At 37.9% G+C, this 17119-nt stretch overlaps 2 protein-coding genes across 4 annotated transcripts in view; both read left to right on the plus strand.

Annotated features, from left to right (window-relative positions):
• LOC129743617 (beta-arrestin-2) overlaps positions 1 to 17119 on the plus strand; it is a 214303-nt gene that overhangs the window by 132334 nt on the left and 64850 nt on the right. The gene's annotated exons all lie outside the window — the stretch shown is intronic.
• Positions 20 to 12933, plus strand: LOC129743609 (uncharacterized). 2 transcript variants are annotated; one of them, XM_055735683.1, is made up of 8 exons: positions 20 to 35; positions 220 to 366; positions 459 to 633; positions 691 to 987; positions 10333 to 11400; positions 11458 to 11597; positions 11657 to 11916; positions 12263 to 12933. In XM_055735683.1, the coding sequence occupies exons 2-8, from the start codon at positions 309 to 311 to the stop codon at positions 12920 to 12922; spliced, it is 2658 nt and encodes an 885-aa protein (XP_055591658.1). In that variant the 5' UTR covers positions 20 to 35; positions 220 to 308; the 3' UTR covers positions 12923 to 12933. The 2 variants fall into 2 exon arrangements, with proteins under 2 accessions (XP_055591658.1, XP_055591656.1); XM_055735681.1 differs by having other exon boundaries at positions 28 to 366.

Genomic DNA, 17119 nt, shown 5'->3' on the forward strand with positions numbered 1-17119 from the left:
CGAGCTCAGTCATATCCGAGCATCTGTACCTACCTGTAATGTTGTTTTGATTTTGATTTCTTACAAATTCAAGTGTTGAAATTAGTTTTCATTTCAAAATTTACCTTGATAACCGGTTTTCTAAGTTGAAATAACGTTGTGCAATAGTTCGAATACCATGTCTTATTCAATCAAAGCCTAATTAAGGTTGAAGTGTTTCTTTTTGTAATCGTTATTTAGGATTCAAGCGCCAATCAGAAGGAAGAAAATTAAAAGTTATGTTATGTTATGTTCTGAATATCAAGCCCACCAGTTGATCTTTAAAAAAAATGAAACCCTGTATACGAAAAATATTTGCGGTAATTTTTTTGATGCTGAATCTTAAGGGTTAGTAACCAAACAGAATTAATCAGCACCAAACTCCAAATTATTTCGTGTTTTTTTATCTCTCATGACTCACATCGTTCGGAACTCGACAGATCTTGTCAAAGCTTACACGATTCCCCAGGAACTGATTCACTGCTACCGAGGTAATTTCACGCTGCCTTCCGTTGCTTACAATCAACAGCTACTGCTGGAGTTAATCCGGAAGGTTGAACTTCTGAATCCCACCAGCTTGGATATGCGCATGTTGAGTGTGGAGTTGATTCATCGGTAAGTGGACCAAAATTTAAGGAAAAACTCAACTTGAAATTAATTATAATTTTGTAGGCTTCGAATCGATGGCATTGAAAAAGCACCCGGCCTACAGGAAACGGAATATGTGACGCCGTACAGCCCTCGGGGCGTCCAGGTTCCTAAGCACAAATTGTTGCTACAGCTGGTGTCTAACATTCAGGGATCTATCGATTTTGGCAATGTATTGAGTCCTTTGGAGATTTGTTTACTGCATCGACTGTTGAGTAGTTCGGTGGAACCGTATCAGAGGGGAGATGAACGAACCAGCTGTCCTGCGCCTGTAGGGGACGATGGGCGCAATCCACAAGCTCCATGGATTACTCAGAATAAGTGAGTACCAAAACAGTATTTATCCAAGGTCAAAAATCTATGATACAGTGTGCAACATTTTTTGAAAATTTTTGTTCAAGAATACTATTTGCTGAAAGAGCTCGGTGTGCTTAACGCAAGAACAGTTCGTTTAAAAGTAGAGATGTACCGAATAGTGGTATTCGGCGAACGGCCAAATACCGAATATTTTCAACTATCAGCCAAACGAATATTCGGTCGAATATTCTGTTGAGTTTTCAATCGAAATACCTCTATTTCTAATGCTATTTATAATATAAATCTTCTACAGTGAACGAAATAATAATAGTACCACTATGTGTTTTGCTTGTTAAAATATGAATGATTGAAAATCACAAAAATGTTCTTCTACAGTTTGTTTCGAATTGTCTAACGGATGAAACAAGCATAAGTTTACTTTTTTTGGACGTAGCAATTGGCGTTGAGGACCAAAAATGGGAAAAAATGGGTGCGAAATAAAAATAGTACCACTTGAGCTTTTCAACAAAAACAAGATTATTTTGAAAAATTTACTATGTAAAAGTGAATAAAAATATTTCTACGAATTATTTGAATAGATAACTGCATTTTAAGGAGTTGTCCAGAATTCCAAAGGTTTTCAAATGTTTTTAAAGGGGGTTTTAAGAGATGCTCCTCTAACGTTACGGAATTTGATATTTGAGCTATAATACTTTATCAAACTGCTTGATTTCTTCATTAACATTAATAAGTATGATGCAAAATGATGAAACATATATAGATTTGAGGCTGAATTTGCCTGGCAAAATTTGTCAAAATTTGGCAAAATTTGGCAAAATTTTGAATAAACGATAATCAAAGTACAAAGCTATCTACAGAGAAAAATATTCGAATACATCTGAAATGTTTAACTGAAAAGATTAGTTTTTGATGATTTTGAAGGTTTTTCAACATTTGGATATTTAATAAATTACCTAACATCAGTTGAAAAATTTTAGAAGTATTTTTTTGTATAAATTTAAAATTATAAATATTCGGCCTATTCGGCTTATTCGGCCGAATACTTAGCTCAACTATTCGGTGAGCCAAATATTCGGCTTAGTTTTTTTTTGCGGTATTCGGCCTACCGAATACTCGGTACATCTCTATGAATTGTGATCCTCAAAACACGGCTCATGAAAATAAATTTTCTGCAAAAGATGAGTTATCAAGCAATAGGGAGTTGATTTTGACATTTTGAAATGTGGTACTCAACCCCCCATTAAACTTTTGACGATAGAAATCTTTACTGCTAACCATTCATCAAATTTCATATTCATTTGGAAATCTAAAGTCTTTCGCTGATCAACCGATCCAGACTGACTCCGTGCATTGCATGCAGTTCCACTGTAGTTAAATCCTCATCGGTTGTATTTATATAATACTAGCTGACCCGGTGTGCTTTGCTACACCTTCCAAAATGAAATGATATTTTTCAAAAATTATTTAAATTTTTATTGTTTTATTGGCATTATAACTTAGTTCATAAGCAACCGCTATAAAATGAGACAGTAGCTGGAGTTTCGAAATGCAACACAAAGATAACTTAAACTAATATTCTGTATCTTGCTCTATAAATTTGTGTAAAAGATCTGATAATTTTGATCTGACTGGAGGGTCTCAAATTAATCGTACGCAAACAATCTAACTTATAAAATATGGTTGTTTTTGCTTGATATTCTCTGGATTTATGCTAAAAACCTGATAAGAGAGCACCCTCCCCTGTCCTTCCCTTCACCCCCTGCTGAATGGAGGTCGTGGTCTTTAATAATCATACCAATTATCAATACCCATATCAATTATAACTTCATTGGTTGATAAGTTTTTAAGCTTTACAACATAATTTAAAAGGAGCCCCCTTTTTTCTTCCCCAATCTAGACTGTAAAGCGTAAGGGTCTATAACATTCGTAGAAACATATCTCGTAACCAAGTACCTTTCCATGCCATATTTATTTCCATTTGTTGGTTTTGTTTGCATAAATTGAGAACTTATGCTAACAAAAGTGTATTGGGCTCATCCCCCTCCTCCTATGTACCTACTCACTGAAAGGAGGATGGTGTGTCAGATATTCATAAAATCATAGCAAAATAATTTTCCATGTGAGGTTTTGTCCATTTCTCGGATTTTATAAAAAAAAAAGTTAGTGAGCCTTCTCTTCTCTTCCTATATTCCCAATTCTATCATCCTACTGCAAGAAAGGAATTGCTTTAAAAGAAAAAGTATTTTTCGTACTCAAATACTTTTTGATGCCAAATTTAGTTTCATTTCGTCAATTAATTCTTGGGTTATGCAAAACAAATTGTATGGAGCCTCCCTTTCCCCTTTTATATATTTCCGCTGAAAAACAAGTTGAGGCTTAAATTTATAATAGAAACATTTCTCGTATCCAAAAACCCTCACATGCCAAATATGGTTAATTTGCTCGATTAACTCTCCAGTTACACTGAAAACTGTAAGAGAGACCTCTCCTCCCCCTTTTCATACACCTCTTTGGAGGAGTGAGGGATTCCAAATATTCATAGAAGCATTTCTCGTACCCAAGTATCGTTCCATGCCAAATTTGGTTCCATTTGCTTTAGTAGTTCTTGAGTTATGCAGTAAAAATTGTATGAAACTCCCCTCCTTCTTTCCTTTCTCCCCGCTGGAAGGAGGAAGGGGTCTCAAACAATCATTAGAACATGTCACGTTCCCAAATACCCGCCCATGCCAAATTTGGTTCCATTTGCTTAATTAGTTTTTGAGTTAAGTAAAAAATTATAAAAGAGGCCCCCTCCCCCTTTATATCTCCCTACTGGAAAGAGGGAGGGGTCTCAAATAATCATAGAAATATTTTTCGTATCTAACTACCCTCCCATGCCAAATTTGGTTCCATTTGCTTTAATAGTTTTTGAGTTATTTAAAAAAAATATGAAAGAGGACCCTCCCCCTTTATACTGGAAAGAGGGAGGGGTCTCAAATAATCATTGAAATATTTTTCGTATCCAAATACCTTCCCGTGCCAAATTTGGTTCCAATATCTTGATTAGTTTTCGAGTTATATGAAAAATTGTAAGATAGCACCCCTCCTCCCTTCCTATCACCCCACTGAGAGGAGTGAGGGGTACCTAATATTCATAGAAATATTCCTCGTTCTCAAATACCACCCCATGCCAAATTTGATACCATTTGCTTGATGGGTTCTCGAGTTATGTAAAAAAATTGTCTTTTGTTTGGGAGGCCCCTCCCCCCATTCATAAGCGAGGGAGGGGTCTCAAACCATAATAGGAACCTTCCCCTGCCTCCAACACCCCCACCTGCCAAGTTTCACGTAAATCGGTTCAGTAGTTTCTAAGTCTATAGGGAACAGACAGACAGACAGACATTCAGACAGAAATTCATTTATATATATATATACTAGCTGACCCGGTGTGCTTTGCTACACCTTTCAAAAACAAATGTTATTTTCAGAAACTTTTTAAATTTTTATTGTTTTTTTGGCATTAGTTTAAATCAAATAACAACAAAATTCGTAAGCAACCGCTTTAAAATGAGAACTACAGCTGGAGTTTCGAATTGCAATACAAAGATGACTTAAACAAATTTTCTGAATCTTGATCTGTGAATTTGTGTTAAAAATATGATAATTTTAATCTGTTTCTTTAAGCTTCGCCCTGAAAAAGGAGGGTCTCAAATTAATCTTACGCAAACAATCTAACTTATGAAATCTAGTTGTTTTTGCTTGATATGTTCTAAAATCTAATAAGAGAGCCCCTCTGTCCTCCTTTTCACCCCCTGCTGAATGGAGGACGATATCTTTAATAATCATACCCATTTTTTTCGTTCCCCAAAATCCTCTTATATCATATATGATAAGTTTTTGAGCTTTACAACAAAATTTATATGGAGCCCCCCCCCCCTCCTTCCTTTCTTCTTCTCTCAACACTGTGAAGCGTAAGAGTCTATAACAATCGTAGAAACATATCTCGTGACCAAGTACCTTTCCATGACATATTTGTTTTCATTGGTTGGCTTTGTTAGCATAAATAGAGAACTTATGCTAACAAAATTGTATTGGGCTCACCTCCCTCCTCCTATGTACCTACTCACTGAAAGGAGGATGGTGTGTCAGATAATCATAGAACCATACCAAAATGAATTTTTATGTTAAGTTTTGTCCATTCTTCGGATTTCCAATTGTATCCTCCTACTGCAAGAAAGGAATTGTTTCACATAGGAAAATTTCTAGTATTAAAATACCATCCCATGCCAAATTTGGTTTTATTTGCGTTGTAATTTATTGGGTTATGCTTAAACTTGAAAGGAAGTACCATCCCCCCTCCCGTTCTCCCCATTGAATGGAGGGGTGAAAACTTAATATTCCTTAAAAATATTTTTCGTATTCAAATACTTTATGATGCCAAATTTGGTATCATTTGCACGATTTATTCTCAAGTTATGCAAAAAATTTGTATGGAAGCCCCTTTTTCCCCCTTTATATCTTTCCGCTGAGAAAAGGCGGGGCTTCAATTTATTATAAAAACATTTCTCGTCTCCAAATACGCTCACATGCCAAATATGGTTCAATTTTCTCGATCAGCTCTCCAATTGTACTGAAAATTGAAAGAAAGACCTCTCCCCTTCTTTCCATCCACTTCTTTGAAGGAGTGGGGGATACCAAATATTCATAGAAGCATTTCTCGTACCCAAATATCGTTTCACGCCAAATTTGGTTCCATTTGCGGTTGTAGTTCTCGAGTAAAAATTGTATGAAACTCCCCTTCCTCTTTCCTTACTCCCCGCTGGAAGAAGGAAGGGGTCTCAAACAATCATTAGAACATGTCACGTTCCCAAATACCCGCCCATGCCAAGTTTGGTTCCATTAGCTTAATTAGTTTTTGAGTTATGTAAAAAATTATAAAAGGGGCCCCTGCCCCCTTAATATCTCCCTACTGGAAAGAGGGAGGGGTCTCAAATAATCATAGAAATATTTTTCGTATCGAAATACCCTTCCATGCTAAATTTGGTTCCATTTGCTTTATTAGTTTTTGAGTTATGTAAAAAAATATGAAAGAGGCCCCCCCTTTCTACTGGAAAGAGAGAGGGGTCTCGAATGACCATTGAATTATTTTTCGTATCCAAATACCTTCCCATGCCAAATTTGGTTTCAATATCTTGATTAGTTTTCGAGTTGTATGATAAATTGTGAGGTAGCCCCCCTCCCCCCTTCCTATCACCCCATTGAGAGGAAGGAGGGGTACCTAATATTCATAGAAATATTCCTTGTTCCCAAATACCACCCCATGCCAAATTTGATACCATTTACTTGATGCGTTCTCGATTTATGCGAAAAAATGGCTTTTGCTTGGGAGGCCCCTCCCCTCCTTCATGAGAAAGGGAGGGGTCTCAAACCATAATAGGAACCTTCCCCTGCCTCCAATACCCCCACCTACCAAGTTTCACGCAAATCGGTTCAGTAGTTTCCGAGTCTATAGGGAACAGACAGACAGACAGACAGACAGACAGACAGACAGACAGACAGACAGACAGACAGACAGACAGACAGACAGACAGAAATTCATTTTTATATATATAGATATATATATATATATATATATATATATATATATATATATATATATATATATATATATATATATATATATATATATATATATATATATATATATATATATATATATATATATATATATATATATATATCGATTTCTTTGAAATTTATATTGAAAAAAAAAAATTTCTGACCCATTCCAGCGTGACGTCACAACGCTAGTAAAACAATTTTTTGGTATATTGTTTGTAGATTTTACAGTTCATATCGCAAATTGAAAAAAATTATACCCCTAAGTTCAAAATTTAATTCGTTTCAATTGAAATCAAAAGTATTTTTATTGAACAAATAGTTATCAAAATATAAGGAAAAGAAATCGTGACGTCACAACGCCCCTCTTTTTCCACTTTTCAGTTTTTTTTACAAAACCGCATTTTTCTGCTCTTCTATTCGATCAAATTTTATGAAAATTTCAAAAAAAGTATCGTTTCATTACAACTAACAAACCGCTCTTTTTGATATTTTTCAAATGTTGATTTAAATTCATTTTAGAACGATTCAGTTTCGTGGCGTCACAACGCGTCATTTTTTTAAAGCAGGGTTTTGCAAAGCGTTGTGACGTCCCGAAATTTTATAGTCAGCTACATGAAATAAATCAAAATATAATCTTAAAATTAATGCTTAATTTACTAAAAATGCTCATGAACTCAACAAATAATGTGATTTGGTGATGAAATCGAACCATTTATACCCAAAAAATTAAGGCAATTGAATCTAAGGCTCATATAAGCAGATAAGGTTTGCAACACTGCGCACATCAATTTTATTCGAAATTTCTTTGTAAGATGATATTATTTATGTGTTATTTGAAAAAAAAAAACTTATGCTAGGAAATATTTATTTGTAAAAGCGTTAAAATATGTTTCTGAATCTTTTCAATATTAAATTGCAAAGGAAAGTAAAAATGAATGACAATTTCAAAATCCTGCGATCTTTTAAAAATTAGGTTATTGACACTAGAGTGCCTGAATCAGCTGACTAATGAAAAGCTAAAATAGATCCCAGGCCTAGCACAAAGTCCAGTGCTAAATTTGGGGGATCGGACCACGGAAATAAATGAGCCTAAAATGAGCTTAAAATTTGTATGGAATAATAGAAATTTTACTTGGAACAAACATGAATACCCAGTTTTGCACCAATTTCTGAAGTCCCTATCGGGTGATTTATTTTCATAATAGTCAAACAAACAAAACTTTCGTTATGACAAATAGTTGATTGTAAGGTCCCATTTCGATAAGAGTTATGGTAAAAAAAACATATTTCAGTTTCAAAAATAAGCTTCTGATGGGTCAGTTTCAAAAAATACATGAATGATCGTTATTCGACTCTTATATCCCTGTTCTGAAGCTTAATAACTATTTTATGATAACTCTTATCGAAATTCCTTAGATGAAATATAGTTCTAATTTAAGCATTAAAGCACTGAAATTGTAAAAAAAATCTGTTAATAAGGACCAAAATTATTGGTGAAAAACTGTTCCAAAGGTTTTTTTTGTTCATGCCGAACAAATTCCGCTCAATTCTAAACAAACTTAATGTTTGTTGCGCGACCCCTTTTCGTAGTATAATCTGGCCCTAATTTTGCATGGAACCCTGTGCTAGTACCTTCATATTTATATTTTGTTATTCAGTTAAAAGTCTCTTCGTGGGATTTAATGTGAACACGGTGTTCGATTTGGATTTCCTAGCAACATTCTTTGAGGTAAAAGTTTCAATAAAGGACCCTTTTTTTCAAATAATTTTATTTTCCTTTAAAGTGTTCAAGTAAGAAGTCATGGACGTTTCCGAAAAAAAAAGGAAATCAATTTTCGTGACGTCAAAACGCATTCTTTACCGGGGTACAACTCACAACCTTCTGAACCGATTTTCATTCTGGAAAAAGCATTGATTACCTCTCAAAAAGTTTGAAGAGATCTTCAATTTTCGACAATATGTGACCTTTAGAGAAATCATGAACTGAACTTCACAACGCGTCGTCGTTGACGACACAACGCTTAAAAATAGATACTTTTATTACCGATTCTAGTGCGTGAAGTTGCTGTGATTATTTTTAATCTAATATCATGCTTAAAAGATGGCTTTTTTACAATCATTTTTCTTTTTTTTTTATATAGCTAGTTTTTTGACAAAGTTATGTTTCAAATAAAGAATAATTGTTAAAATCTGTTTATTTTCGTACTAAAATTTTTAAATTTCAACGTCAACATACTCAGTTCCCAAAAAAGGTAGGGGAGATAAGGGCATAACGAGCACCCAGGGCATAATAAGCACTCCTTTTTTCTACAAAAGTACGTATTTTCTTAAAGAAATTTTCATGAGGATTTTTTTCGTACTACCTATAGTATTAATTTTTCACCAAAAAAGAAATATCCTTTTCATCTTTACTGAAATATTTAATAATAACCAGCTAGGTTCTCAAGTGACGAAAATATTATAATTTTTAATTTATAACACCACCAAATAAGCTTTTATGACCTTTAAATCATCTTGATCTGAAATGTACGCACTGCAACATGATTTATACATTGTTCCCCAATTTCCACCATCGTAAAATTTTTGATTTTTCACTTTTATCAATTACAAAACGCGTTTTTACTTAAATTTGTTGAGCTGGGGCAAACAGAGCACTTTTAATCGGGGCAGGATGAGCGTTTTCTGCCGTATAATCTAGCAGTGAATTCAATTCGATGAAGTCAACTGAATAATAGAGCTACAGCTTGACTTGTTTCATCTGTCGATTTGGCCTATTGGTAAGGTGTCGGAGAGGTAATCAGTAGACTCGAGTTCGATTCCTGTTCGAGGGGTTTTTTTTCACATACCATTCATGATTGATTTTGTTTATTGTTACATTATACGGCTAGAAGCATCATCTGTCAAACAACACACCAGAAACATAATGTATGAGCATGTGTTAATTGTTTGAATTCTACAAACAGACCTAGATTTTTTTGTTATTGCTTTGTTTGATGAATCTACGCCTCACCGTTTAGTGCAAAATGCATCGATCACGAAAATGAAAAAAAAACATCTTGACCAGGAATCGAACTCGAGTCTACTGATTACCTCACCGGCACCTTACCAATAGCCCAAATAGACAGATGAAACAAGTCAAGCTGTAGCTCTATAATTCAGTTGACTTCATCGAGTCGAATTCGCTGCTAGATTCTGCGGCAGAAAACGCTCATCGTGCCCCGATTAATGGTGCTTATACTTCCCCAGGGGGTTCTCATTTTGCCCTTACAGTGACTGGTTTTCAGCTTTCGGCAAAAAAATTTAAAATGCATTTTTAAACGTTTTATCTACTTTTTCAAGTGTCATCCAATTAGGCAATAGACTATTTGAGTGTCTCAACACGAAACAATTATGTAATTCACATATTATAGCTGTACTCTATGGTTAAATAAGCGTTTTCCTTAAGGTGGCCATTATGCCCTTATCTCCCCTAGATATGTAAAAAGTTTATTTGGTATAAAAAGCTAATTTTTAATGTCACTAATTTCGTGTTCTATAAGTTGTATTACATTATACAACAAAATTTTCATTTCTACGAGGTGCAAAGAAATCAAGTGCGGCATCTGATGGTTAAGGTAAATATCATCGAAAAAATTAAGAATACCGCTTTCAGCCGTCCACCTACGCTTAGACCAAATCAAAACTGCTAGTAATCTCCTTTACATGCTTATCAGTTATACGTTATTTTAAATACATCAAATATTCCAGAGTACAACGCAACCAGACAAGCAGCACCACAGTGGATCGGCCAATATCGCGTTGCCCTCTGGAGCTGGGAACCTACCGAAGTCAGCAGTACGGTTCCATCGCGCCCGGGGTAATGATCGCCTCAATCGCAGCTGGTTTACAACCCCAGAACGTCCGAGTCAGCGATTTCGTATCGGCCTATAAGCGCAAAAATCCGTATGAAAATCTGGAAACCATGGAACGCGCCGATACCCGAAATCAGCTGAACAAACTGCTTGCCTCCCTAGAATCTATTGATAATACCTATGCCGCGGGACTTGCGGGAGATTTGGCCGAGGTTTGCCTGTATCAGGGACCATATTTGGGTAGTAACGTTCGGGTTGGGCTACGAGGGTCCTGGAATGATACGGTTTTTCCAAGAGTTCGATTTTTGGCTGATGATCACGAAGGCCGCTGGGAGATGACCGATAGTGAGATATTGACCGGGATCGATGGGTTTTTCATGGGTCAACAAATTTCTTCTTTTGTCAACCGACTCCGAAGAATGAGGCTTACTCAGGTTCTGGAGATGTACTACAGTGCCCGAGGAATCCCAATTGTATCGATTGAAAACGTCAAGACTAGGAAGTTGCACAACAGTCGATTGTCTGCCAAAGGATCGAAGTATTCGGAGATGGAAGAAGACTCTTTGAAGGATATTTTCAACCATGCGGCAAAACATAATTTCAACAAGATTTTTGAGGAAAACAAAGATGTAGTTACCGGAGAACAATCCGTCCAAGATGAGATAAGCAAAGCTTGTTACCGGAAGCAGATTCTTGAATCGATTGACAGAGATCGATTGAAGCAGGAAACGTTCAACTTTGTGCAGGTGTTGCAGTTCACGACCGGAAGTGTTGTGATAGATGATGCTTTGATGAAACGGAACTGTGATGCTGCAGTTGATCAATTCTTCAGCTATGCTACCAATCTTGTAGGAACAGTGGCAGATTGTCAAACAGTTGGTTTGTCCGATAGTAAACCTAATGTGGATTTGATTCTGGTGATTGATGGGTCCAGAAGTGTCTACGAAAATCAAAGATTTATCTTGTTAGTATTTTAATTAGTTGAAATTATTAAATTGGATACTGAAGTATATCTTTTTAGCTATGTGGCTGAACTTATCGATGTATCGATCTATGGATCTTTCATTTCCGTTGTCAATGGACAAACCGGAGAATTCATGGTAAACCGGACAAACAGTCTAGCCAATGTTTTCGAACAGCTGATGAGCTATGAAGGAAATTGTGATTCAATCAATTTTTTTTTCCGAATAATTTCTAATTTTAATCACTTTTCCGCGTAGATCCATCGTCCATATCTCTCTCGAGAAGCTTGAACAGAATAGCGGAACGCTTGACGGCTCAGCTGGACGAGGAACGTTCCTTTCGGATTGTGGGAGCCAATGCTCCGGTCATTATGATCGCCTCCCAAAACGAGCGGACACCGCAGGCGGATTTTGAAAGTGCCCGCCGTATGTTGTTGGGAACGTACGAGCAATTTCCGGATCTGTATTTTGTGTTTTTGACCAACGATATGGACAACTTTCGGCATCTGATCGACTTTGTGAGTGTTGAAACGAAATGAAAAATCAAATTTAGATGAAATTTTTGGATCAGTTATCAATTTTAAATTTCTTTATTTAAATTCAGATTCAGATTTCAAATTTCCGATTGAAGATCAAGATTCCAGATGCAATTTTTAGATTCCGATTTCAGATTCAAATTTCAGATTTCGATTTCAGGTTCTGATTTTAGATTTCGAATTTCAGATTCAGATTTCATATTTCAGATTCAGATACAGATTTAAATTTAAATTGAAATTGCATTTTCAGAATTCAGATTCAGATTTCAGACTATGATTTCTGGTTACCGATTCAGATTCATGACTAATCATCTTTCTTTATCCGCAGACTTCTGCAGAGCCTCCGCACAGCCGAGTCCCGGTAGAAGAGCACTACAAAATTATTGCTGCCAGCTCGACTGATCCGTCTTCCTTCAACACGGAACTTGCAACGGTACTGAAAGGCATTCCACAGCGTTTGGTGGCGCCTTTTTGCCGTTCCGACTCCAATCGGGACATGTGGCGCAACATCAACATTCGCGAAGAATATGAACAGTACCTGAGCCCGGGTGTGGAACATCGCTACCGTATAAGTAGAAACTTTCTCTGGAACACTGAAGATCTGGCTATCCGGTTCCAGAATAATGGGTACGGCGAATTTAGTGTATGTGCCACAGCTGACTACCGATTCGGGCAGCTCAGTTGCAGGAGAACGTCGCCGGAAGAGGATAGCGTTTCGTTCAACTTTAGTCGGTACTGTTCCGATAGTCCTGGAGTGAGATGTACCTCGCTCTATTTCCTGGTCCAGATGGAAACATCTTACATGAAGTGTTCCGAGAATGATTGCCGGTTTCCGGATCAGGTCCGGATGATGATCAAACATGAGGGGCTGCGGTGTCCTTTGGATCGGAATAATGATGCCCCGAAGGTGACGTTGGGGTGGTTGTTATATGCTGTAATCTGTTTTGTAACAATGACTAAATTTTCTTTTATTAGAAGTAAATTTTAATATTGTTTCTAGTGACCAATTTGATAAAATTAGATTTGTGTTTCAGTGAAGTTTCACAATATTTGTATGTTGTAAGATATAGCCATTCTTTATCAACGGTGAAACGAATACCAAGTCGAATAAAAACCTAACAAAATTATGACCGAGAAAACATCACTTAAATGGAGGGATGAATCATCCGAAAGGATTAAAATCCCAAATAAAACATCACTAACCGCATTAATGATGGCCGAATCATTGGCCATACATACATATGATAGGTTCAATTCGCAATTTACAGTTGAATTTCATAATCTCATAAAACGGACTCGGATCATGAAGTCTGTTTGTTCAACCACAAGAGTATCCGGTCGAATCCAACTGACTACATACGGCAATTTCGCGCACCGAAAACATATGTCATCGCTACAAACTGACTACTTTTTCTGATAACAATTTAGGAGTGACTAGAATAGGATTTCCTCCATCAAGCTATCATCAAACAAGACACCACTTGAAACACGGCACTTTTCGCCAAGTGATTCAGAATATATCAAGCTAAATTTGCGTTATCAAAAATTCTTGGTGGGCTTGTGATATAGCTCAGTTGGCAAGTCTGTTGTCTCCTGTGCCGATGTCCGCGAGTTCGAGCCCAAGAGTAAACATCGAACACAGTTGTACCGGATGAGTTTCTCAATAACGATCCGCCAACTGCAACGTTGATAAAGTCGCGAATGCCATAAAAATGGTAAAACGACTATAATCGAAACAAAAAAAAAAAATTCTTGAAGACAGTTAAAAGATTGCTTCCCATCCTGATTTCAGAAAAAAAATACGGTGCAAAACAGTAGGACTCGGCATGTTGGAAGCAGAGGTGGCTCCAGAGAATTATTCTTAGAGTAATTTGATGGTTAACGGCTGAAGTTTATTACGAAGCAGCTAAAAAGTTAATAATGGGGCTTATTCTGCGACTAGAGTGACGTGACTTACGAAATTTCATATCGTTTTGCTGGTTTAAATAGCCTCTCTAGCCTCGAAATTTTCGTTCGGATGAGCTGTTATTGGTCTTCAGAGCTAATCGATACACAAATTTCTTTTCTGAAGCATTTTCTGCAGTCAGGACGAAGACGTGAAATTTCGTGAGTCACGTCACTCGAGTCGCAGAATAAGCCCCATCTATGTCGTAGTTGATATAGGATCAGGCACCGAAGTCTGTCGGCTTTACAACTGACTTGTTGACATTCACAAGGAATCATTCACCATGCAACATACGACTTAACACGAGTAAGGTTGACAACTCATTGAGGCGCCACAACAAGCACTTACGTACACAGTTATTTGATGAGCATGGTAGCTTTAGGTGTAAAGTATTTCTTTATTAAAACAATACTTGGCCTTTACTAATTACTAATTTATTACTAATTTAGAGAACAATTTAAAAGACGTGTTGATAGCAGGTTGGCCTAGTAATGAATAATTTTCACTTGTTGATTGGTTTCCATAGTAGTGAAGGCAATGCCTACTAAGGATCTGTGGTAACATATCTCCCTCCTTTTTTCCAGGACACCAGGTAAGAGTTCAATCTCTCAGGCAACCTGATGTTTTTTTGTGATCATCTAGGTGTTGGTTCATCTTCTAGGGAAATAAAGGATTGTTTCGGTCCTTCATGCTAACATCGGCATCGACCGAAGTTGATTCTCTGGCTGGTGGTTGTGGAGCATCTTCTTCAGGTTCTGGAACACTTGATGTACAAGATGGTTGGCTTGACTGGGCTTGAAGTCCAAACAATTCGACCAATATAGGGATACCGAAGCTTAACCTGGTCGACGTGTGAGCGTATCAGCTCAGCCTGCCATGATGTTCTTCCAATAGGATGTTGAAATTAGCTTTGCCGATTACTTCAACAATCTTTCCAGGAACCCACTTCCAAGACGAATTGTTGCGGTACAGCTGGGCATACACCGCACCACCAGTTGTTAGTATGTGTGGTCGTGGTCCCTGATCTGCTTCCGGATGTATCGGTTGGTCATGATTCAGAAAAGCATTCTGAGATGACTAACCGACTCGACATCACGATGCAGTTCTTGATGATTGCGAGAGCATCACGATGGGGGGGGGGGAAAAGGCTTCACTGCTGGGTTACCAATTTCGGAGATGTTTGATGGCCAACCGTTTTCGATTAATTGACAGACTTGCTGAAGAACGGGGCACTTGAGTGTTGCGTTATGGTTACCACTTTGAATGTGATGGGAACCGAAGTCCACATCTTCTTCCAGTTGGACCGATGCTTCGTCTGGTTTTGAGTGTTTGTCGATCAGGCGGGAAAGGACGTTCGCGTAGCCAAACTGAGATTTGGATACGTACTGAATCTCTAAGTCATAGCACAGCAGTGCTAGAGCCCCCCGCTGTAGTCTGTTCGCCGTGTGAACTGGAATGCCCTTCTTGGAACCAAATATTCGGAGAAGGGGTTGGTGAACAGGAACCTGCTACCAAGAAGCATTCGATGAAATTTGGTTATAGCGAATACCAGAGCGAGTACTTCTTTTTCGATTTGCCCATAGCCCATACTGTCTCTCGGCTTGAGTAAGGGATCGAGACGCATGAGCAACAAGCTTTGAATGCACCGTTTGGGAATTCGTTAAGGGTACAAGCTCCGATTCCAGTTTTGGGTGCGTCTGCCGCTACGATGATTTCAAGGTTAGGCTCGTAGTGAGTGAGCAACAAGTCGGAATGTAGAACTCCTTTGACGCGTCGGAAAGACATCTGGCAATCTTGATTCCATTCAAACTTAGGTTAGGTCAATTAGGAGGCCAGAGAGAAACTTAGCATATTGTTTCAGCAGAGCATTAAGCGGTTGGCGTAGCGTGTGCATTTCGCGCACAAAATTCGGCAGCACAGTGTGTAGGTACAATTTTCACCGTCGGTCTGCTGAAGCTTGTGAAGTAGATGTCGATGCGATAATTTTTGGTTTACGAACAAATAGAGCAAGCTTCGTTGATTGGATGTCAGTTGTACAGCAGAGATATTTTTCCATATTTGTTTCCAGTTTCGACCTGGATAGTGTTGTATAATTTTTGGCTGATCGGTTTGTGATAGCAATAGCTGATTATCCCTGCTGCAGTAGGAACTCGTTGTAATTGGGCTGGGAGACTCGAGAAAAGTTCAGTGTTCTGTTTCAAACGCGGCAAAAGTGTAGGTTATTGTAGGAACCATGCCTGATTCAAATGATTGTTTGTAAAATGGCCTAGAATCAATCTCTTGTAAGTGACGATTAGTAAGGAGAGCTTTGCATTTAAGTGCCGGAATGTAAAGTTTCAAGCCTCCTAATTCTCTACTAAATGATAGTTGGTGTTTAGGTCCAGAATGCTTCGATGTTCCTTTTCGGTTCGGCTGTAGACCATAATACGTCCAGGAAAACATCAACACCTTTGAGACCGGCGACTTGACCCTTGCGAGCCGGTTGAAACGGAATTATCCATGATGCGTTTTGATGGTCAAAAGCTGCTTCGAATCGTCGTCAACCTCAACTTGCAAATATGCCTCGCTGAGATCGTGATACTGAAGAATCTGCATCCGTTGAGTTAGCTGAAGATGCCATCGGGAACCGGAAGTGAATAGTTATTCAGCTCCAATGCAGCGTTCGAACCGGTTGAGTAGTCGGCACAAATTCGCATTCGTTCTCCTGGTTTCTTGACAGCTACAATTAGAGCCACCCACTGGGTAAATTCCAGGCGTGATGATGTTGAGTTTCTGCAAGCGTTCCAGTTCCAAATTGATGTTCTCAAGGGAGGTGAATGCACTGATCATAGTGAATGGCATTGGACGTTTCGGCTTGAAAACAGGTTGAGCGTTGTGCTTGAGGTACAATCGAACCTTCGTCTTCGTACAGTGGCCCAGGGTGGATTTGAAAACCTCTGGAAATTTAGCTTTGTATTTGATTGGATATCGCTGATAATGGTTTGTCCCAAGGCTCAAACAAGTCAATCCATCAAGACCGAAAAGGTCCGGACGATTGTCGGGAACGTAATAAATCGCAGTTTTCAGGACGTCTCCTAGTGACACTTCAGCTGGGCTTTACACAGAAAATGAAGGGGCTTACCTGAAGCTGCCGTGGCTATGCGTGTTGTTTCGAAATGATGGTGATGTCTGTGTGGTGAATCCACTTTTATTTTAACCCGATCTGTGCCGTTTTTCTTTTCCGTTCTACACCACGGATTA

Source organism: Uranotaenia lowii, chromosome 2, assembly GCF_029784155.1.
Source record: "Uranotaenia lowii strain MFRU-FL chromosome 2, ASM2978415v1, whole genome shotgun sequence".
Taxonomy (NCBI): Eukaryota; Metazoa; Arthropoda; class Insecta; order Diptera; family Culicidae; genus Uranotaenia; species Uranotaenia lowii.